At 35.5% G+C, this 24,426-nt stretch overlaps 3 protein-coding genes across 5 annotated transcripts; 2 read left to right on the forward strand and 1 right to left on the reverse strand.

Moving 5' to 3' along the window:
• The first annotated feature begins 608 nt into the window (after positions 1–608).
• LOC132032481 (scarecrow-like protein 3) lies at positions 609–2,794 on the forward strand. The gene has a single exon (XM_059422103.1). It carries the CDS (start codon positions 1,189–1,191, stop codon positions 2,584–2,586), a length of 1,398 nt encoding a protein of 465 aa, XP_059278086.1. The 5' UTR covers positions 609–1,188; the 3' UTR covers positions 2,587–2,794.
• A 5,798-nt stretch (positions 2,795–8,592) lies between these two features.
• Positions 8,593–21,326, forward strand: LOC132032483 (protein TIC 62, chloroplastic). 3 transcript variants are annotated; one of them, XM_059422104.1, is made up of 10 exons: positions 8,595–8,895; positions 12,791–12,903; positions 13,162–13,215; positions 13,320–13,404; positions 13,970–14,075; positions 17,522–17,608; positions 17,908–18,005; positions 18,891–19,000; positions 19,753–19,892; positions 21,030–21,326. In XM_059422104.1, the coding sequence occupies exons 1-9, from the start codon at positions 8,637–8,639 to the stop codon at positions 19,816–19,818; spliced, it is 978 nt and encodes a 325-aa protein (XP_059278087.1). In that variant the 5' UTR covers positions 8,595–8,636; the 3' UTR covers positions 19,819–19,892; positions 21,030–21,326. The 3 variants fall into 3 exon arrangements, with proteins under 3 accessions (XP_059278089.1, XP_059278087.1, XP_059278088.1); XM_059422105.1 differs by having other exon boundaries at positions 19,753–19,880; XM_059422106.1 differs by lacking the exons at positions 18,891–19,000; positions 21,030–21,326 and having other exon boundaries at positions 8,593–8,895; positions 19,753–19,834.
• Positions 21,327–22,683: 1,357 nt separating this feature from the next.
• Positions 22,684–23,817, reverse strand: LOC132035106 (uncharacterized). Its single transcript, XM_059425415.1, has 2 exons — positions 23,355–23,817; positions 22,684–23,263 (listed from the first exon to the last, which is right to left on the reverse strand). The coding sequence occupies exons 1-2, from the start codon at positions 23,626–23,628 to the stop codon at positions 23,082–23,084; spliced, it is 456 nt and encodes a 151-aa protein (XP_059281398.1). The 5' UTR covers positions 23,629–23,817; the 3' UTR covers positions 22,684–23,081.
• Between the last annotated feature and the right edge of the window lie 609 nt (positions 23,818–24,426).

Here is a 24,426-nt window from a genome sequence, read left to right on the forward strand (position 1 = left end):
TGATATGATTAATGGGTTCACCATTAAAAATATAAATGAAAGTGTATTTAGTGGGGTTCGATTCCACAGTCTTAAGGGATTAAATCCAACACTTAACCAAAATGGGCCCATCTAACAATTTGATACGTGTTTTTCGATTAATGTTAGATATATTTAAGGAATTATATACATAATTTACCGAGTTTAGTCGGGTGATCATGTATTCACGTGACCCATTTTTAATGCATAAATTCGCCCCTGCCTAGACGCAGAGTTCGTCAACTATCCATTATTCCCTGTACCTACCTAAACTAACATCGAGGTGTGTTTTAATATGAAAAGAATGTTATTTCAGGTAAGTAAATGAATAATGAATAATTGAGGTATGAAACGCGAAAAAAATAACCGTTTAGATGTATTTTTCACTATTAACTTTGCGAAAGCAATTAAAAACAATGAGACACGTAGAAGGAGAAATATGAAAAGGAGAGGTAAAAGCCTAAAACACAAAAAGCCAAAAAAAGAGGGCTCTGTTTTTCACAAATTCCATATTCCTCTGAAATACGCAAAACACAAAACCAAAAACATTTACCGACAAAACTTAACCCCACGCTTTGTCGACAACAAAACAAAGTTTCCAAACTTCATCTCTTATGACGCAGCTTTTAATTGAACCCAAAAACTCCAATTCCTCTCTGTCTCTCTCTCTATATCTTCACCAAAACATTTACAAAGAATCTTGAACTTGTTCTTTCCAAAAATTCTATTAAAGCAAAAAAAATTACAAAAAAGAAAAAAAAAATTGTGAATTATTGTTGTGCTTTTTATGGATATTTGATGAATTGAATAACCCACAAAGGAATTCCTGGTTCTTTATCTTGTTGGTGAGTTCTTGCCAAATTTGTCTTTTTGGGAACTTGTGCTCTGTTTTTACTCTGTTTTTCTACTTGTAATTCTTGCCAAATTTGTCTTTGCTAAGCTTCTATAGTTTGGTTTAAAATGGTAGTGAATTCAGACTCATATCCTTAATCTTTCTAGTACACATTTCTCTTTTTTCTTTTTTTCTTGATATATTGCTAATTTTGGGTCTTGATTTTCAAGAATCTTTCCTTTTTCACATTTGCATCATCCTAAGTTGTGTGAACTACCAAAGTTTTGATTTTCTTAAACTCTTTTAGGCTATTTTTTTGGGGTGTATTTTATGTGACAATGTTACAAGATGATGGTTCATCATCAGTGACATCATCATCACCACTTCAAAACTTTTCCATGATGTCATCACTTTCACCTAGTTTTGGTTCACCATACCAATGTCTCAAAGAATTGAAGTCTGAGGAAAGAGGTTTATATCTAATTCACCTTTTGCTTGCTTGTGCTAACCATGTTGCTGGTGGTAACCTTGAAAATGCTAACATAGCACTTGACCAAATTTCCCACCTTGCATGTCCTAATGGAGATACAATGCAGCGAATCGCCTCGTATTTCGCTGAGGCACTTGCTGATAGGATTTTGAGGTCTTGGCCTGGTATTTATAAGGCCTTGAATTCGACTAAGTTATCGGTTGTATCGGAGGATTTTTTGGTCAAGAAGATGTTTTTCGAGTACTTTCCGTTCTTGAAAGTGGCTTCCGTGATCACTAATCAAGCGATCATCGAAGCTATGGAAGGAGAAAAAATGGTTCATATAGTCGATCTCAACGCTTGTGAGCCCCTTCAGTGGCGCGCGCTGCTTCAGGATTTGAGCGCGCGCCCTGAAGGACCGCCTCATTTGAGGATTACAGGGGTCCATCAGCAAAAGGAAGTGTTAGAGCAAATAGCACATGTTCTAACAGAAGAAGCGGAAAAGCTTGATATCCCTTTTCAGTTCCATCAGGTAGTTAGCAAATTGGAGAATTTGGATGTGGAGAAACTACGAGTGAAAACCGGGGAGGCTTTAGCTATTAGTTCAGTTATGCAATTGCACACTCTTTTAGTTCATGATGATGAGCAACAAAAGAAGTCCCCTGTGGCTTTTAAGCATTTGAATGGCCTTCACTTACAAAGGGCATTATTAAACCAAAATACTTTAGGGGACTTGCTCGAAAAAGATACAACTAATGAATCGGCATCTTCATCTCCGCTATCTTCGACTGCATCAGCAAAGATGGATGGATTCCTCCATTCATTGTGGGGTTTGTCTCCAAAGGTCATGGTGGTCACAGAACAAGACTCGAACCATAACGGAACGACCCTTATGGAAAGGCTATCGGAGTCGTTGTACTTTTATGCTGCATTATTCGATTGTCTTGAATTCACACTACAGAGAACGTCGTTAGAGAGGTTAAAGGTCGAGAAAATGCTATTCGGCGAGGAGATTAAGAACATTGTAGGATGTGAGGGAGTCGAACGGAAGGAGAGGCACGAAAAACTGGATAAATGGTTTCAAAGATTTGATGGAGCCGGTTTTGGGAACGTGCCTTTGAGTTATTACGCCATGTTGCAAGCTAGGAGATTGTTGCAGAGTTACAGTTGTGATGGATACAAGATTAAAGAAGAGAACGGTAGTGTGGTGATTTGCTGGCAAGATCGCGCGCTTTTCTCAGTGTCAGCATGGAGATGTAGGAGGTGAGATTTAGACCAGTTAAAAATCAATGGTTAACTTTTCATTTTGTAATGCACTACGTAGGAAAGTACTTTTGTGAAGTGAAAACTCCCATGGAGATTGTAATCTTTCTAATAGCTTGTTGTTGCCCTTTCTTGAGGATGTTAGGGTGGTGACTTTTCATTGTGTTGTATACAGTTCATAATTTTGTGCATGTTTTAGTTCCATAAGGTAATCTCATGTGTAACAAAGAATTGCTCAAATCAGTGTTATTATTAGTAAGATAAAGTTCCTAAGGGAATAACTTGCACATAATCAAATTCCACCTTCGAATAATCTGTGGGATGATCTCAGATAGGAACATTCTAATGGTTTCTCACCGAGTAAATATAAGGATTATTTTTCTAAATGCTTGTGTGTGAGAAGGAATGCTTGAAGGGAAGCAAACATGAATAAGGCCTTTGTATGATAGCATAGGTTCGATATAACTTATGCCAGGATATAAGCCAATTGAGAAATCGTGTTTTGTTAATCGTGATGATTTCACAGGGTACCCTATTTGGACCTCGCTATTTAATCTATACCAATTTTAATTTTTTTTTACATATCTTTTCACTTTGAAACAACTTCAAACATGCGGTGTCTGAAGTTAGGCTTGACAATATCTGAAGTTTTATATAAGTGAAGTCCTGGCATTTTTACATGAAGTTCAAGTAGGCGCATGGACATGGGATTTCATCTTTTCATCTCATGAGATGAAATTAACGTTTGGACATGCGATTTCATCTCTGATTTCATCTCATGAAATGAAATCCCAAATCATCCAAAACGGCATGATTTGAGATTTGAAATCATGATTTCAAAAAATATAAATGTAAAATTTGATCCATATTTTTATATTTTGTAAAAAAAAAATCCATAAGTTGGTAAATATATTTACCAATCATGTTTACCAACCATTTGTATTAAATATTAATCTGCAAGTTTGAAAATATATTTACCAATCATGTTTACCATGTGGGGGATTATATTAAAGAGTAGTTACATTAATGTTCATGTTAAATTTTCCTTTTTATCAATTAAAGTTTGATAATTGATGTTGTATTTTTAGAAAGGCGCCTTCTAGTAGCGTATTAATTTTATTATGAACTATGATTTACTCATTTGGTAAGATTGTATAAGAATTGGGAAAATTTTGATGGTTTTCAAAACTTGTGGGGTTTTTATGCTTATAAAAAAAACTGCAACTTAAGAAATCCAAATTGCATGTCCAAACATGATTTCATCACATGATTTCATCATGTCCAAACGGCTCCCAGGTATAAATGATTGAACTTCAGCCATATGTGTATGAACTTTAGGCACGAGGAAAAAATGCCTAAAGTTCAAACAAAAATGAATGAGTTCAGCCACACACGGCTGAAGTTTTGAACTTCAACCATATATATGCATGAACTTTAGGCATGAGGGAAAAATGCTTAAACTTCAGACAAAAATGATTGCGTTAAGCCATATACTGCTGAAGTTCAGGTAGAAATGACTAAACTTCAGACACTGCATGTTTGAAGTTGTTCCGAAGCAAAGTCTTGCACACTACGCATTGCAAATATGAGCTAAATGGTAGGCTCAAAATCGGGTATTTGTGCACTTCAGCTGTATTAATCGGTAACCTAGCTTATTATTAGAGGTTAAACTTCAATAATAATGTCTAGTATATATATATAACTTTATTCAAATATGTCATCGAACTATCGGAAATGACTCATTTATGTTATTGTCAATAGTTTGGCTCATTTATACCATCGTCATTACCAAAATGGCTCATCCATGCCATTTTCCATTAACGTCGATTTTACAATGCTAGATACGACACGTGGCCTCCAATTAGAGGTCCACTTCGTTTAATTAAACAAGCACAAATTTATGGGTCGGGTTTTAGTTTAATTTAGGATTTAATTTTGCTGGTTTAATTAAACGAGGTACACCTCTAATTGGAAGCCACGTGTCATATCCGTATTGTAAAGCCGCATTAATAAGAAAAAATAACGTGGATAGCCCATTTTTTGACGATAGATATATGAGCTAAACTATTGACAAGTGGCATAAAAGGGCCATTTCCGATAGTTCGGCATATTTGAGCCTTTTCTGTTCTTTTTATGGCGATCGGAAGAATCAACGTATAGACTGCTTAAGACGTTAACAAAGGAAAATTTGTCGAACAACTATACGTGTATGATTTGTTCTGGTCTGTACTTACCTTAACAAGAAGAAACGGACAATTTCTTCATGTCGATATTAACTATGTAATGCTTGAAACTTCGTGATATGCTATGTCTAAAGTTTCGAAGGCCTTTTGTCTTTTGTAATTGATGATTCATTGGGGACACAGATTAAATACAGAAAAACAAGGACATTTGTTTGGCCAAGTGCATACATACCCGATTTTTGCCACCATTTAAATTATATCTGCGGTGCGTAAAATTTGCAAGTCTAACCACTTCAAAATAATTTTAGATGCCGAAGTTTCAAGATTGAAACTCATAACTTTAGCAATTTTCGCCTAAAGTTTAGAAGTTCTTGCACATATGGCTGAAGTTCAACGATTTTTGTTTAAACTTCAGCCATATGAAACTTTATACACCGCATATCTAAAATTGTTTCGAAGTGGATAGACTTGCAAAAAATTTAAACACCGAATACATGTTAGCAGTATCCCAATAGAATACTCATAAAAAATTTACCATTCAGTTTTGGTGAACTTTTTGTATGGCATGATCGGTGCATTAGAAAAAACAAGGATAAAGCAACAATTAGAGGTCTAATACTGTTGACCTAAATTGACTAATTGAGTAAACAAAAGTAACAATTTGATAACGTTGGGTTCTATATTATTGTTTTCTTCTCTCTTCCTCTTCGTTGTTCTTCCAATGTAATAGAAATTCCTTTTAAAATATTCCTTTACCGATAAGATAATTCCAATTTCAAGGACATTATAGTAAACTCGCCTCTTTCAAGAAAATCAAATATTTTTTTGATATAATTTTTCATATTTTGATTTGTTACATGGCTAAAAACCCGAGACATCCATCCACATTTCCTTCTTCAAAAACATTAATTTGTTTATTGGAAAAATTACAGCCAAATGACATTCAGCAATCTAATTTATTATATATATGTACATAATGTATAGGTAGTGTATAATTTATACGAAATATACATATCTATACATACCTATAAGACCAAAGTATATAGATGGTGTATACTTCGACCATATTTTGTAAACTAGTTGGCCAAAGGTACATTTACGTAAATTTCCCTTGTTTATACAATGTTTTGCTTTGATTGTCCTTCAAAGGCACTGGTCTTTAATTTTTCCCCCTCAAATTCTTTGGTCTTTAAGTTTTCTTGCTTCGCTTGGCTTGAAAATACCCGAGGTTCCGTGGGTTCGAAAAATTTTCGAAAAAAAAAAAAAAAAATCGCGAAGACAAAGCTTTGCAAAAAGTCTATTTTACGCGTATGCGTGAAGTTTGCCTTTAAAGATAACTAAAATTTGTCTTATGCGGCAGACGTTGCCTTAAGGCATAACTATTTTTGCAAAGTCTTGCCTTGCAATTTTATTTTTATTTTTATGACTAAGTCGGAATTCGAATTCAGAACCTCAAAATATTTTAGGTGAAGGAGAAAAATTAATGATCAGTAATTTGAAGAACAAAAATTAAAGACCACCACCAGAGAAGGACAATCATGCAAGTTGCCCTTGTTTATAAACTGACAACTAAGTTGGACTGGCCTTAGAACTTCACTGAAGTGGCCAACATAAAGAGGCCCATAATCGGCGTTTGGCTAAGTTATTGGTGGGGCGAAGAGAACGGATAGCAGATTCTCATGTAGCATTAATTTGTGCCCTTTCTTTTAAATTTTTTGCATGTGTATTCACTTCTGGTAGTCGTGACAAAATCTAACTTCAAATAAAATGTCTGATTGTGTGCCTTCAACCAGTGGCAGAGCCCCATAGAGCCGAGGGTGTTCATCCGAACCCCCTCGAAAAAAATCAATGTTTTTACGAAGCGTTAAAATTATTTTTTATGTATATATAGTAGATGTTAAACCCCCTTAGGCTTTTCCGTATGTTTACTTTTTTATATTTTGAACCCCCTCGGCGGAAATCCTGGCTCCGCCACTGCCTAACATGTAAGATTGAAGTTAAAGCAAAAATGGTTGAAGTCGGAATAACTGAAGTCTATCAATTTTTGCTTGAATTTTGAGCAGAAAAGCATGAATTTCATTCACATATGACTTCATACATTTTGTCTGAAATTTAATTTTGTCAAGTCTAACTTCAGATACTGTATGTCTGAACTATGCAAAAAAATGTCATTTGCCACTTCGCCACATCATTTGCAGGTAGATCACACAACTTTAATTTTCGGAAAAGGCTCAAATATGCCATCGAACTATCATAAATGACTCATTTATGCCACTCGTTAATAGTTTGTCTCATTTATGCCATCGAATTATAGGAAATGGCTCATTTATCTTCATCGAATTTCGCAATGGCTATTTATGCCACTCATCAATAGTTTGTATTTATTTTATTACTGTTACAAAAACTCATCCATGTCATTTTTCATTAACGCCATTTTATAATACAAGATATGACGCCACATCATTTTTAATTAAACTAGCCCAATTTTAAATATCAAATTAAGAAAAAATTCGACCATACACCCCGAACACTCATAACCATAATCTGGTTGGGCAACCGCTTTTAATAAAATATTTTGGATTGGTATGTCAGTTATGGTGTTTAATAGGCACATTGAAATGCGATGACATACATATTCGAGCTTTTCCGTTAATTTTTTGATTGGTTGTCAGTTACATGTTTAATAGGCACATTTTGGACATACATTATGTTTGTATAATAGGAAAAAATCTCAGTTGAAGAGTCAAAATGAAAATTGATTCCACCTTTAAAGGGTTTGTCGATTTATTTGACATTTTTTTAACAATTAGGTATAAGGATAAATGAATAGCTCAAATTTACAAATTTCATTTTTTTTTTTTTGTTAGAGTAGAAGTATAAATTAAAAAGAGATTAGACATTAGACACCACATAAGCTAATCTGGACTGGAAATGAATTGCCAAAAATACCACCGTACTTCAATAAAGTTTAGTACTCCAAACCAATAGGATATTTCCAACTTCAAGGACATTATAGTAAAACCAAAATTTTAAAACTCAACTAGCACACGCCCAATAGATGCTGCTCTTTTTTCCCTCCTCCCCCATCAATGGCTGCTCTGTGACCTTCCAATTTCCACCCAAAAATCTAAAAAATTTCCTCAATTCCACTTTTACGGCAGTTTCCTTTTTGATATATGCCACAAAAATGTCACTATTTTATATTTTGAAAAAAAATTATTTTCAAAACTTAATGAGATGATTTACAACCACACAAATATCTAAAGCCTGTTATGGACCACAAATTTCAAAAGTCTTTCTTCTTTTCTTAAATTTCGCTTAATCAAATGGTGAACAAAAATTGAGATGGAGGAAGTAGGCTTAAAAAGGGGAAAATTTATAAAATTATACAGTTTTTGAAAATATTTACGCCACACAACCTAACATACAATATTATACAACATTATACCTGAGGAAAAAAGCATTACACATAATGTATCGACCTTGTATAATAGCGTATAAAAGGTATTTGTACACAGATTTGGGCTAAATCAGGCGTTGATACACAAAGTATGAGCTATGTGGTAAATAATTTAAAAAATAGACAGAGTAATTTTCGGGTGAATTGATTAAATGACCCTCACAAAATACTGTGTTATGTCAGAATCGCTCATATATACATAGTATCGGGTGAGGATCATATGCCTCTATTCATTTTTGTAAAAACCCCTTTTAACTAATTTCGGAGTAATTTTCCCTAAAACGAGTAGGATATTTCCAATTTCAAGGACATTTTGGTAAAAACACAATTTCAAAACATAACTACCACCACAAAAACTCTCAATCCCTCTTCACCTCCCCGCGCTTATCATTTTCTTATTCTTTTTCATCAATGGCTTCCAAAATCTCAGTTTCTCCTTTCTGGAACCTTCCAATTTCCACCCAAAAAACTCAAATCACTCCTCAATTTCCTCTTTTACAGCACTTTCCTTCTTGTAGGATTTTCTTATCGAAGCTCAAAGCAAATTATTCTCAAAGATGTATACCAGTTTTATCTGCATTGACTGAAGAATCCCAAACTGCTCCTCCTTCATCGTCGTCGATTAATTCTTTGAAAACAGTTCTTGTTGTTGGTGGCTCCGGTGGTGTTGGTATTGTTCCTCTCCCTCTCTCTTTTACTTTCAAAAATGACCCCCATTTGAACAAATTGCACTGTTTGCCCTTCAAAATCCAACTTATGCCTAGCGGGACATAAGTTCTTTAAAAGCGCATGGTATAACTTGTGGGACATATTACTCCCTCCATCCCATATTACTTGTCCACTTTACTCTTTACACGCCCTTTTAGAACTCATAAATAAAAGTGTATTTTTATTATATTACTCTTATCTCTCTCTAATTAATTGCACTCTAATCAATATTGGTTTCTTTAAAAAAAATAATAATGGGACAAAGTAGGAAAAACTTAATTAATTTCTATCTTGATTTTATAAATGGACAAGTATTTTGGGGACGGATATTTATAGTAACGTGAACAACTAGTATGGGATGGAGGAAGTATGACGCAAAAATATAAAGGGAAAAGAGTAAAAAATACCCATCTACTTTCATTTATTAGTTAAATTTGTCATCCGTTACAAGTTGGGGTTATTCGTGCCCTTGCCATTATAAAAGTTAACAAAAATACTCCTCATTTGGACGATCCCCGCAAATCAATTAAAATTACCCAATTTCACTTATATTACACAATTCTAACCTGAACCGACCCACCTAAATAATTAACTCGAGGGACAAAAATTAAAGACCATCACAAATTAGGGACATAAGTGCAAATGACCCTCAAAACTTGATTTTTTTGCGCGGGTTTATTTTAAAGGTGTCTTTAAATTTTGCCTCATATTTGAAATCTTTAAAATTTGCCTTCGCCTAACATCCGTTACCCGTTTTTAAAAAAAATTAACAAGGGTTTAAATTTAACTATCTTCGGACCCGGCATACTTTTGTCTCTATACCTTGTGGGCGTACTTGGCATAAATCACGGTCCGTAACTTTGATAATTCAAAAATATGCCGGTCCGGATAAAAGTTTGCCCATTAAAGGATAACGAATTATCAAAGTTATACCCCGCAAATAACTTTTATAATTACAAAGTTATGCCTAATAAAAGTTCCCTTATATTACACCGGCATAACTTTGTAAGGAATTATCAAAGTGAACCGACCCACCTAAATAATCCGGCATAAAATGTAATTCTTAACAAGTGTATAGTTGGCATAAAATTAAACTGCCTTTATAATTTTTTTTTTAAAATTTCGACGCGCGTGGTTCGAACAACCTATGGGTGTTAGCCGAAGGGCAAAATTTAAACATTTCAAATATGAGGGGCAAAATTTAAAGACCACCCCAAAAGAAGGGCAATTCTGCGAATTGCCCTCAAAACTTTGGGTAAGAAAGCTTATTGTGATGCATAAGTATGATTCGAATGTTGTGTTAAAATTTGAAATGAATATGGTTCTGTAACACTATCAGTAGTTATACTTGGAGGTAAATTTTGAGAGCAATTTTCAATTATTGACATGGAAAGGAAGGTCTTATGAGTTATTTATAACTTGGGCAAAACCAGTACTCCCTCTTGTTCATAATAAGTGTCCACTTAGCCTTTTATTTTGATTCATAATAAGTGTCCACTTACATAATCAAGTAGAAATTAACAATTTTCTTTTGTATTTACCCCTATTTAGATAAGTGAGTTTTATATGTAATCAAGAAACTATATTAATTACTAGGTAGTATTTTAATTAAGGGTAGTTTTATCAAAGTACCTATTCTTTTCTAGGAGTTAATATTTTACACTATGATCAATGTGATAAGATCTTTGCTTGTTGTAGTTACCTCCGTGTTTAGGGAGTACTGGGATACTTGTTGGCCCGCCCCGCCCTTGATCAAAAAAGCTGCTTTTTCTTATGACCCTCTACTAAAAATGAGGGTTGGACCATATGGACATTCCGTGGTCCTAGCAGATGCAAGACTAGGTGAATTTTCTTCCTATTAGCCTACGCCTTCGTGGAGAAAGTTACGAGTTGGTTGCCTGAATGGTCACTCAACTTATTGTAATTGGCTACCAAATTCACTTATCTTTCTTTTGTCGTCCAAAAGTCATCTAACTTTGCCTAGATAAGTGACTTTGTGGCCAATTACTATTAGTTGAGTGACCATTCAAGCAACCAACTCCAAAGTCTCCCGGTGCTTTTGGTAGTGGGAGGTAGCAAGTACTCGATACTTCCATAGATTACAAGTTGGTCTGCACACCAATCATAGGAAAATTGTAATTGACATTTGACAGGTTTCGCTGATGAAAATAAAAAGGAATTTGTATTTGATCATGTGTAGACTGAATGATTACTCAAACCTAAAAAAAAGTCATACCTTAACATCTTCTGGTTAGGGCATTTATTATCTCTCTACATGATCCTTGACCCGACCAGGTAGAAGTAAAGATTCTACATAAATTGGAAAATGATCAACAGAAGATAGTAGCTTAAAATTGGAACCTTTTTGTTCTAAATATAAAAGTTGCAAGCTGACCTCTGATTAATATCTTAATTAACATACACATATGTGCGCATTTGCATGTACTATGGACATGTGATATTCTGCCATATTGTGTGTGTGTGTGTGTGTGTGTGTGTATGAAAATGGAGTGTCTTCTCTTTGAAGAATTTTTCGATCAACAATCAGAAATGCTTTCATTAGTCAAAAGCCTAGCTCTAAGTCTGTGTGGACAATTTATAAAAGAGAGAGAGAGATCATCTCTTTGCAGTCATATTCAAAGCTGTAGTAAGTTAACATAATCTGTCATATTTCGTTCATCATATACATTTTGTTCTTATACATTCCCTTTGGAGAACTTAGTGTTGGCTTCTGCACATTTTAGATTTTGATTTTACTATTTGTTTGATTTCGGTTTCTTTTGTACTTTATTTTGGATTTCGCATCATCGTATCTAATATTCCATTGAAACAAATTTCTAGAGTTATAAATTCATTTCTTGCACAGTATCCTGTAATTTGTTTTATTCATACCATGGAATACGGTTAGTATGGCCTACAGAATTGGTAATCTTAGACACTATGCTTACTTCGCTTACCGCTAATTCTTTCGAGATAATGCACTCTTTTTTAAAACTAAAATGGAGATCTCATGTGCTTTTCTTGTGATTTTCATTTCTCTTTCCTCTTTGTCAGAAATATCAATGCTCTTTATTCAGTATTTTCTTGAATCCTGGACCAAACTCTTTCTGCTCATGAGCAAATATCAGTATAGATTTTCAAAAGATCTTTGGTAATACAGAATGGGAGGGAAATAAAGAGGGAATTTTAAGGTCATATCTTCATTATCTCAGTTCCTGAATTTCTTGAAAGCTTTGCAGGTGAAATAATTAAACTATTATTCCGTTTTACATTATAGAAAACAGGGGGTCAGGGTATAGTTTCTTAGGTTCTTTCTACCTTGGAATTGAATTAGTACCTTTGCTTTTCCGATGAGGAAAGGCGTCGATTTTTAGGTTACAGTATACTATTCTTGCATAAATATCAAAGTTGTAGGTTTCGATGACTCTATGAGATGAAAAATATGGATTCATGAAGGATAGTTTAGTGGAAATAGACAATCACCTCCAACCCTGTGGTCGAGGGTTCGAGTCACCAAAGAGAAAAAGTGGAAAAGCCACTATTGACTCTCTGACCTTGGGGGAGGGGAGATTTACTATATATATAAAAATGGGATGACAGACGTATTAGTTATAAATTGTCATCTCTGAATAGACTGCGTAGTGACGTTATTAGATGGTAGCATCGTACTACATAATGAAGAAATAATGAGTATAATCCAAGATAAAGTGCTTTGTATATCCAGTTAAGTCAGAACTTCTTTTATCTGCTCAAAAAGTATAATGTGTCAAAACAATTTAGGCTGGATATGTCTGTATTGAGATAATTTTTTCATGGTTAAGATTGACTTAACTTTTTATATCATCTGAATGATGCAGGACAAATAGTTGTAGCATCATTGCTCAATCGGAATGTCAAACTGCGTCTCATTCTTCGAGACCCTGAGAAAGCAACTACTCTATTTGGTGAGCAGGATGAGGAAAAGCTGCAGGTTTGTCTCATTCTTATATGTGGCTGTGCCAAACTTATCCACCCGCACTGCGGGCCTAAGTTGCGCTGACTCTTCACTGTCATTGCCGCACCCGTGTCAGATTTTTCAAAAATGCACTACTTTTGGAGTGTCCGACACGCATCCGCCGATATTTTTGAAGAGTCCGAGCAACATAGCTGTGGGCCCTATTAGCTGGGAAAAGTATATTCTTTATTTAAAGAGGTTTCTCAAACTTTATAATGTTTCCAAACTTGACAGGTATGGCAAGGTGACACTCGAAGTCCTACGGGTATAGATCCATCTGTATTTGAGGTTTGTTCATCACATCTATAACCGTTCTTGGACTTCCCTGAAAATTTTAATGGCTTAATTACTTTCTCAAATTCCTGCTGGGCTGTGCACAACTGACCTTTCAGGGTGTAACTCATGTTATTTGCTGCACTGGGACCACTGCTTTTCCATCTAGGCGGTGGGATGGAGATAACACTCCAGAAAGAGTAGGTCAGAATCTTTCTAGTGGGATGTCTATATTTATGTGGTGGTTTATATAACCCTGTCAGAATGTTTCATTAAGCAATATGTAAAATGATGAACTGCTGGGAATAGATTGAGTATGACTATAGGTAAAATGAGAAGGAACCCAAAGATATTAATCCATTCTTGTTATTTTGTTTGCTTAGCCACTGAAATTTTTTGCTATGCACTATTTACTTTATATATTTGATATATGTTCTTGGAAGTGACAGGAAAGTCATGTTCATCTTTATCTATGTAATTGCTGTCCGGTAATCTATAATTACTTACATGGATCACAATTTTATCAACTTCACAGTATGCCTATGAGTTTCCTGTACGGTGTATAAGCACTGCACTGTGACTGTGTTTCTTTAGTAAGTTCATTAACATGCGTTATGTTGTTATCTTTGTCCTTGTTGTGTCTTTTCTATATCTGATAAAACTGAAAGCAATTTAGATGAATTCTTCAGTATTTTTCTATCACTAGAAGCTAATTTCTATGTTTATGTGCCAGTAGTCTTCTCAATGACATATGCATTTGTTTGTGTAGATTGGGATGGTGTGAGAAACCTTGTGTCAGCATTGCCGAAGTCGCTAAAACGAATTGTTCTTGTTTCATCAATTGGTGTCACAAAGTTCAATGAGATGCCTTGGAGGTAAAATGCCGCTTATATTTAGAGCTTCTCAAATGATTATCAATTCATATAAATTTCTTGTTGATGTTTCCTTTGGTGTATGCATCTGAAAAACAGGAACATGGAGTAATGATTGGGCACTGCTAACTTCTTTTCTAACTAAGAATCCAGATTAGCTTTTTGAATACTACTTGTTGTGGAATTCAAAGTCAATGTACTTGTATTCTAGTGGTATCAGTTTAGGATTAAAATTTTATTTTATTTAACTTGAGAGGTTGCTGCAAAGGTTCTGGTTAAGCATTAGTGGAAGAGCCACTAATGCTTTCATTAGGGTAGATCCTACATCACACCCTTGGGGTGTGGCCCTTCCCCGGACCCTGCTAATGCGGGATGCTTTGTGTACCGGGCTGTCTAACTAACATATTCTGGCTACTGCTTCATGGAACACTTCTTCGAATCTTTTTAACATATTGCAAAAATAACTGATGGATATCAAGATTTATAAATATGTCTGACTCGTATAAGAATTGGTGATTTCTGAATTTGTTGTGTTCTTCTCAAAAGTTTTGTGATTTTTTTTTTTTCCTGAATAGAGTCTAATTTCCAGATTTTGGTTCAATCCACCTTTAATCTGTTGTGATTACTTCCTTAAAAAAAAAGGAGGTTCTCTTTACCATTTGCAGCTAAACTTGACTAATGATTCTAAGATCACTTCTACAGCTCTTTTTGGCTCATCCTTTTTTTTTTTTTTTTTTCCTTTTTTGCAACATCTTCCATCAATGTTGACTTTTGTGTTCCTTTTATTTTATTATGTATAGCAATTTTTCCGGTTTAGCGTCCAGAATTGTGTAATATGTATAAACTTTAGAGTAGTATATCAATATTTAGCATCTATTAGATGTTGCACCCTTACAGCAAATGGGCTTCCCTACTGCGTAAACTCTTTACACTAGTGCGTCTCCAACATAACTGTTCGCTGACTTCTAGGACTTAGATATCTTGGCTTATGTGTGCATCACAGAGAGAATGAGAAGATTGTCACGACCCAAACCGATGAGCCGTGACGGGAGTCTGACCTCTAGCGACCAAACACCCCTAAACACTTATCCGAAACATACTGAACATCAATAGCCCATAAATGGCACAAACTAATCTCATAAAGAGGAAACATCCGAACTCCGTACAATCTGCATATATATATATACATAACATGCGGAAGAACGGCGGCAAAAGCCCGCAGGTGCATATATACCGTACACAAAAGAATATAAGCCGACAAGGCTACATCGTCCGACTACTACACACAACCTACGGACCTCTACCGGAATAAAGCCAGAGAAAGGACGGGACAAAAGGCCCCGTCGTACCCATCTATATACATCTCAAAAGAATGGCCTACCAAAATAGACCGCAACTCCGGATCGAACGGGAGTGCGCCCCGATTGGCGCCGGATAAGGTCCTACTAAGCGACCACCTCCCTGCTCACCCGTACCGCGGGCACGAACGTTGCCCCCCGAGACCGGGAAGTCGCACGGATAATGTACCGAATATATATAAAGACAACATGTATATATGTAGAAAATCATGAATAAAATCGAACTCATAAGCCGAAATGACTATCTCGCATGAATTTGTATGAACTAGTATCCGTCCGCCTCCGACTAAATCGTATATCGAAAGTATGGGCACGCATATATATATATATATATATATATATATATATATATATATATATATATAGGTACACACCTCATTGTCACATCACGGGCACACCTTCACCCCCGTCAAGTGTGCCTTTCTATGTATATACTCCAACATCATAGGTCACTTAAGGACCACTCATAGGCACACCTTCACCCCCGTCAAGCGTGCCTTCACATATACAACGTAATATCGAGGTCACACCTCCACCCCCCGTCAAGCGCGCCTCTCACTCATACCCCGAGAACTGGAAGTGAATGCGTAATACAAGTAAAACTGAACGACAGGATTCTCAAACAATAAAATGATAGTTTGCCTCTCGTGGGCCTTACTGAACTCATACTACTAAGACAGGAAATCGTAAGATCCGTATATGGGAAAAATACCATACGCACGGAACATCAAAAATCGTATTTCTCTTAGAACTTATAAGAATAAAGTAATATGGAAACTCTCTTACTCGTTTATCGGTTCATACATAGATCATGCCAAAAAAAGAAGGAATAACCTTAACATACCTTGCCGTATATCAAATCGCCCAACTTCTACTAACTTGTAAATCTACAATTAAGATAACATAAGCCTTAATTAGGCTACTTGCTTTGCTTACTAATCATCCCCAAGCACGTATAAAGCTTAACGAATCATAGATGACCATCTCCTTTATAAGCTTACAATGATAGCGCATATATATCCAAATACACGTAAATCCATCCCTAATCATTTCTTTAAAATAGTCTCATGCCACTACCTTACCCTTCATCAATCTATCACTTCCACAAATACCCTTTCTTTACCTAAAATCACTAAAGCTCTTGATAGCAACTCAAATACAAGGGTAGGAATCATTTACATACCTTGAGGGGTCAAGAATCCCAAGAATCACCTTAACTTCAACTCCCTAAGCTTCCCATTCTTGGAGAAACCCTAGAAACAACCTTCTTCTTCACAAGCTCGGGTTTACGGGGTCCGGGTCTTGTCAAATCTTCACTACTATGCCATAAATGTTGGGAGAGCAAAATATTAGGGTTTTTTGATCTGGGAATGAGAGAAAATAAGACATAAAGTCATGGACCACGTATTTATACTCGGAGAATTAAATGCTTCAGTGGTCCGGTTCGACGAGCGGGTCGACGACCCGTCGACGTGCTCGTCGACCTGCGCCTGCAGAATGCAGGGCTGCAGAACCCTGTCGACGCCGCACAACGACGGTCCGTCGACAGGTTCGACGACCCGTCGATCTTGACTGGTGTCTGCAGACTTTTCCAATTCAGTTCAGATCGCGTCGATTCGATTCGTTCAACTTCTAATCCTGTAAATCACCAGGAATACCTGCTGGTACCATTGCACACGGGGTAGGACACTTTCTATCTCCAAAACTCAAGCTCGGGTCTCAATTCCCAAGGCATACCCAACTAGGAAATCATAGGTTCTACACTACGATAACATTCTTTCTCTTTCCTTTAGGAACATTCGGAATGTTCGAACAAAGATGATGAATTCTTGTGATGAACTGAGTTTGCATCATCAGAAGGAATGATGAAGTATGGGTGAACTTATGGATGTCAAGCTAGAATACACCTTTCAGAAACATTTACCAGTTTCACATGTTTAATTTTTTCCCTAGTATGGGAGTCCAAAGTGACTACTTTCGCTCCTTGAGAAGCAAAATGAGACCAGATATCCATAATTATCTCCATCCTTAAGAATGAAGTAGATTCTTTGTGCTTTTCCTCTCTCATAATGTTGTTTCCAACTTTTGTAGCATCATGAACCTTTTTGGTGTTCTCAAGTATAAGAAGATGGGGGAGGATTTTGTTCGCAATTCTGGTCTTCCATTCACCATTATCAGGTAGTCGAACTATTTTGGTGTGTTCTACTGTCTACATGTTAAGAGTTTTAACTTCTATAATGCAAAAGAACTTTTTACACTATCAGGTCATGTAAAGATGACCACAAGTAACTGCCTATAATAAGTAGAACAGTTACCTAGAAATAGGGGAGGCACCCTGCTGCGACAGATGAATTACACTGGTGGGTTTACGTTGTCAGTTATATAAGTTAAACCTACATGTTAATATCTCATATTTTTTCTGTTACTTAAATTTCGAAAAGGTACTACTTTGGCTTATTCATCAGTTTGTAATACAGACCTGGTAGATTAACAGACGGACCATACACATCATATGATTTGAACACACTGTTACAAGCTACAGCTGGCGAACGGCGTGCAGTTTTAATAGGTCAAGGTATCTAATCTTTTAGTTCTCATGTAAGTACATGTAATGAGCTGAGGGGACTATCTTTTCAAGTGTCTCATTAGGTTCCCATATGCTGCAGATTTGGTTGACAAATTACAATGTTATTTCCCTCCATCCTTGTTGCATTGGACTTACTCTTGACAACCCAAAGATGTTTGATATGCTTCTTGAAAATAATGAGAACTGGGACACATTTCACAAATTGCGGTTGTCAATTCAAAACTCAAAAAGTTCTCAAGATGAAGTAAATTTTGCAAGATTCTAACTTTATGTTTTATCTCGATGAGTCTAAATGGGACACAATAAGAACTTGTTTAGATAGGTAAATAGTTGAAAGACTAATCTATATGACAAGCTGCCAATCCATGCACACTCAATTTCAAAAGACTTGTTATTGGCAGCTGATTTTTTCTCGAATCAAACTTCTTAAGCTTAAAATGCATCAAGATTTCCTTATTCTCAAATTATCTCTAGATTTTTCCCTCAAGAAATTATTAATTTTCTGTGATAACCATTTCCTCTTTAATTGCTTTCCTCTTTGCTTTTGTGAAACCAAATGTAAAAATGGAAAATTACCATTTTCCTTTCTATTCCACCTTCAAACATAGGTAGAAACCACCCAGTTTAGATATCCTTTTTCATGATAATCAGAGCTTTCTTTAGTCACTCTTCTTACTACACCTATAGGGTCTTCTAAGCATTTGAGAACCTTAAGATTCATTCTATGTGAGGATAGTTTTGTGTTATCTGTGTGAAAAAAACTTGACTTTTTCTTCCTTCGCCAGACATTTTTATTTTTCTTCCTTCGCCAGATATTTTTATTTCGTTTTTCCCTATTTATTGTTCACTATATTTTTTTTTGCCTGTTTCTAGGGGATAAACTTGTTGGAGAAGTTAGTAGGCTTGTAGTTGCAGAAGCTTGCATACAGGCGCTGGACATAGACTTCACAGAAGGGCAAACTTATGAAATAAACTCTATTCCAGTAATTATCTTGAGCTATAAATATATTTCTCACTTACAGCCTTCTTTGATAATATATGCTATATTATCTGCAAAGTAGCATTGAATTGTTAAAGAACAAAATGGAATTAAACATGGGATTAATCTGAAATTGAAAGTAATAAGGAGGAACATATACATAGCGGGCTGTAATCTCTTTGAGAGTTGAGCATTGTGTTGCAAATCAGTTATGACCAAGTTACTGGACTTAGAGAGGTTTTATACGAGGCTTTAGATAATTAACGGGGAAGAGCTGGGAATAGGGAGGAATTGTATTCAGGTTCTTTTCTGGCTATAGCTGCAACCTATCTCATAGTTGGCTGCCCTCGATCGCAAACTAGAAATTTTTTAAGACGAAGTAAAGAAACAATTGTGCCAGGTTCAAAGTATGCCCATACCAATCAAAATAGCATAATTCAAAACCTAGAGCCTGTTTGGATTGGCTTATTTCAGGTGCTTTTAAGCACTTTTGTGGTGTTTGGGTAAAATAAAAAAGTGCTTCTAAGCACTTGTTTTTAAGTCAAAACAACAAAAATAAGCCATAAGCTAGAATTCCTAATTTATGGCTTTTGGCTTATAAGTCAATAAAGCTATAAGCCCATCCAAATGGGCTCCTAATGGTAACACTTTAGTTTTATGTTTGAACGTTATCGACATTCATTCAATTTCAAATGTTCTGTGGACAGCAAATTTTCCGATCATTACTTGTTACCATTTAACCATGAAATTATGCAGGGTGATGGACCAGGAACAGATACACTGAAGTGGCAGGAGTTATTCAAAGCTTCTCACAACAATTAACGGCAGTTCAACTATATTTCGTATACAGATAATCAGAGGAAGCTCTCAATGTATCTATACAGGTACACTGAACTGTAAGTCACTAAAAATTCTATATGCAATGATTTGTTTGATGAGTTATAATGTCAATACAGATAGTCACCCATTGTTGTCAGTGACCTGCATATTTCTTCATCCTTCTACTTAATTTCAGTCACAGTTATCATATATCCGAATTGACATATTGCTTTTACTGATGACTCTTACTGTTAGCATCTACAATCATCTTTTTAACAATTTCTAAAATTTTCAACAATTTCTAACAAATTTCAGACTCCCTCAGTTTTTATGATGTTCTAAATTTGTTTTGGTGGTTATATGACCAATAGTAGATTAGATAATCTGAATCTTTCTTATTGTTGGGATTTTGGCCCTTTAACTGTTGATGAATTTGAATTTTGGTCCTTTTCATATGCGATAAGCACAATTGATAGATTTGTGTGCTTTTGAACGTTCCAATCTACAAATCTATGGTATTTCTAACCTAAAATAAGGAGCAATAGTACCAAATCACTAAAAAATAAATTTAAAATAAAATAAAATACCAAATCACTTTATCTTAGCATAAACGAATAGTAGTGATCATTTGGTTTAAGAACTGAAAAACTGTTAAATGTTTGAACAAAAGTGTATTTCTTACAGTTGTAGGTTTTACATGCTTAATTTTATATCTTGAGAGAACTGAAATTAGACTTTATCAACAATATAGGGACAAATTGCAGCTAACGCTTTCCTTTTTCTGTGTTAAACTTTTGTTTGTACACATTATAGATATTAAAAGTCTTTATTTCCTCCCTAAGTTTTAAAAGTGAAGAGTGAAGTCCAAATGAGGGAAGTGTTACAGTAATTACCTAGACACCAAGAGATGAGGAACTTCATTAGAGTGCTTTTTTTACTTTAGATATTTTCTTATCCGAAACCCTCTAACATGACTAGTTCAAATCCACATTAGGCAAGTCCATTAAGGAGATAAAACGTTCCTTACCAAGTGGTACTCCATTGTCAGGGTTTGAATCCAATTATTACCTTTATGGACACATTTTAACCATGCTAACATACATGACACAGCTTTGTGTGCATCTTCTGCAATGTAAAATTGGCTTTTTATGCAAATGTCGAATTTTGTGATGTCAAACCACTGCCTGAACTCTATGGCGCTCTCTTTTCAACAGGTGAGAGTATTTGTAAGTAGTAGATAGCGTACAGTCAGAACGAGTCTAGAAGCCAAGAATGCCTACAGAGCAAAGATTGATGATCCTTGCTGCTGCTTTCTGGTTCTATCATGTAAAAGGCATATAAGGATGTACCTATTTTGTAAGTTAGATTCCTTGTATAAAATCTTTTGCAAAGTTTAAGATCTCTCAGATTTTGTGTTGTATATTTCCATAAGAAATGTTGTTAGTTTACCAAAAAAAAATGTGGTAAGCATCCACTAAAAGAACCAAAAAAATGGCGTGTCTACATTTTAACCCCGATGACTTATCCGATGACAAGTTTTCTTAGCTCACTGCTTGGCATGAAGCTAATGCAATTCCCACTTTACCCCATTTCTCAACCCCTCTATCCGCCCACCCGTTTGTCTAACCCGACAACATTCAAGAGTCGCTAACTCAAGTTTTGCTCAGGAGACAGGGTCAAGAACTAGTATGCATGGTTGTACCCGTGTTTTTTTTTTCCGTTTTTAATTACATAGGGGGTAGGGGAAGGGGATTACAACGTGGGGATTCGAACCCTCACCAACAAGGTGAAAGTTCAGGTAGCCAACTAACTGAGCTACTAGATCCCTATTGGTTGTACCCGCCTTTCTTTCTGTCTCACCCAACAAAATATCATTCAGCCAATAGCAAACAAAGTATGTCTAGTTAAGTAAGAACCCAAGCTAAGAGCAAGACAATTTAATTAAGGTATGGAAAAAGATCTTGCCCACTGAATTAAGAGTTCATTAAGGAAGAGTAGATGGAGAACACCTAAGTTTACATTAGATGTCTCATTTTGATGACATGTTTTATCAATTTGTCAGTGGACATGGATAAATGCATTTCCAAGCTTATTGCTATCTAAAGGGAGATCCGTCTTGATAATAAAATCCACAACGAAATAAAATATATGCATTATAGTGAATTCTGTGGAATTCATAGCAGTTACAAAGATCCCGACCTAGGGTAAATATTACTCCCTGTCCGAATTAATGTGAAGTTCCAAAAAGAATGATACATTTATATATTTAGAAATAATTTAACTTAAAAACTTTTCCTTTTACCCGTAGTGAAATGATTTACAATCACTAAAATATCTATTGCTAATGTTAGACCACAAGTTTCAAAAGTCTTATTTTCTTAAACTTCGTGCCTAATCAAACTTCACATAAATTGGGAAGGAGAGAGTACTCATTTACAAATTTGGTATATTTTTGAACTGTTGAGGATATACCCTCATCATTGATGATTCCTAGTCTAAAGATCAAATTATGATCTCTTCTGGGTTGTGGAGAGAGTGGAAAGCAAGGTAACATATAATTTGTCTGACATGGCATTTCCATGATTAAATATACACCTCTAGTTAGACCGAAGAACCATAAGAGATGCTGGTATAATATAGGGTCCCCTCCAGCAAGATCATAAAAAAAGGTAGTACTGAATCGGTTGATGATATGGTAATTGCCTCTGCCGGTACCAAAGTGATAATAAAAGTGGGAAATGAAGAAAGTAACTAGGGGATATGATGAACTAATTTACATTGACAGAGATTGAATATAGAAATATAAATACTTAGAACTTATGAACTATTTTGGTCAAAAACATTAAGGGCAGGAGTATTGTACGCAAAGAAATGTGATGCTGCATCATGCATGCTTCCAAATCGTCATACCATAAAAATACAATTAACCAGCTGTAGAGGACAGCCATTTTGATAACTAATGCGATGAAAGCAAAAACAAATGAATAATTACTCAATTCATGATGAACGTTTTTTTCTTTAACTAACTAGCACTAGCATGCTTTTGTGCAAGAAATTGATAAAAGCAAATTAATTAGCTTCTAACAAATATAGTGAGTGAAAATCAAAGGCATATCTAGGCTTTAAAATTTATTACATATGCATATTCAGTGAATTTGTTAATACAATATAAGGTTTGGATTCTGCTGAACCATACTTTTTATGGTAGATCCGACCTCGATAGTTGATATTGTACATGCATTACAAGTGCAAATATGATGCACTACTCATTGATTGGCTTTCTCCTTTTCCTCATCAGTCATAAAAGCAGTAATGGGATAAGACTTTCCAATTCCCAAAGGAGTCTTAAAATGTAATTTGCTTCGATCAGAACCAATGCTCATCTCAGCTGCAGGCACCCAAAGAATCAGCTGCTTACCCTTAACACCACTTATTTTTTTCATCCTACCTGTACAGATATAATATGATTAAATAATTAAAAACGTGCCTTCTAACAATTTAAACTTTTAGATGAAATAGTCACAGAACTTCAACACTACCTTTCTCCCCGCATGCAGTGACCTCAGTCTCATAACGTACGAGGATTTTAATTGAAGAAAAATAATGCTCGTACGGAGCCTTTTGTTTCATCCATGCAAATCCAGTTTTGCGCACATAGCCAAATTCTTCAAGGTCTTTAAGAGGAAGCACCCCTTGGGGAAATCCGACGTCTTGCAAGAGCTCTATAATACGGCGGTGGCATTCTTCAGCTCCATATGTAATTTCTGCTCCTGCATGTTCTTCTACGAATGATTTTTGCAGATCACTAGCCATAATTTTGCAGATGATTCAGACGGAAAGAAAAAAAAATTGTATGATGATTCAGTTGCAACTGAGGCTTTTGGTCTGGAGCCTAAATAAATAGAGTGGCTAGAAAGGAGAAATTAAGGTCAAGGTTGTTGGCTGCAAGTTTAGCTGAAAATTAATGTTCTGGTTGAAGCTAGTTTCTTACGGTTCCATTCAGTGTTTGATATCCGTATTAGAAGGTTGATTTACACAAATGTCCCATTTTTAAGCCACTTTTAAATTTTATTCTTATTTTTAAAAGTTTTATAAATATAGCTCTTATGAAATTAACCTTTCGGACAACGTTAGACGACATGGGTCTAATGTTTGCTCATATATTGCTCAACCTTACAGAAAAAGAAAAAAAATCGTCTAACGTTTGCAATAACTTGCAAAATTTAGACTAAGGGTTTAACGTTTTCTCATAAGTTTTTCAATTTGCTAGAAAGGAATCTTTATTAGACCGCGGTGCAAAAAGGACCTTAAGTTGCAAGAGAAATATAAAAAAGTTATTTACTAAACGGTTGTCAACGTAATTAACCAACGAAAATTTCACCGCAATATATGGAGCCTCGACTAACTCGGATTCATGCCGTGTAAGACCCATTAAAGGGGGAAGCACTCCCTTACTAGGATTTATTTTATATGCAGGACTCGAATCCGATCTCTGATTAAGAATTGAGAGATTATATCTATCCCACCATAAACTAGTAGAAGGCAGAGAAGCAGCTAGGGCTAGGGATTCAACTTTAAGGATTCTGGATTTTAGAACGATAACTTCAAGTT

The sequence above is a fragment of the Lycium ferocissimum genome, chromosome 10, assembly GCF_029784015.1.
Source record: "Lycium ferocissimum isolate CSIRO_LF1 chromosome 10, AGI_CSIRO_Lferr_CH_V1, whole genome shotgun sequence".
Taxonomy (NCBI): Eukaryota; Viridiplantae; Streptophyta; class Magnoliopsida; order Solanales; family Solanaceae; genus Lycium; species Lycium ferocissimum.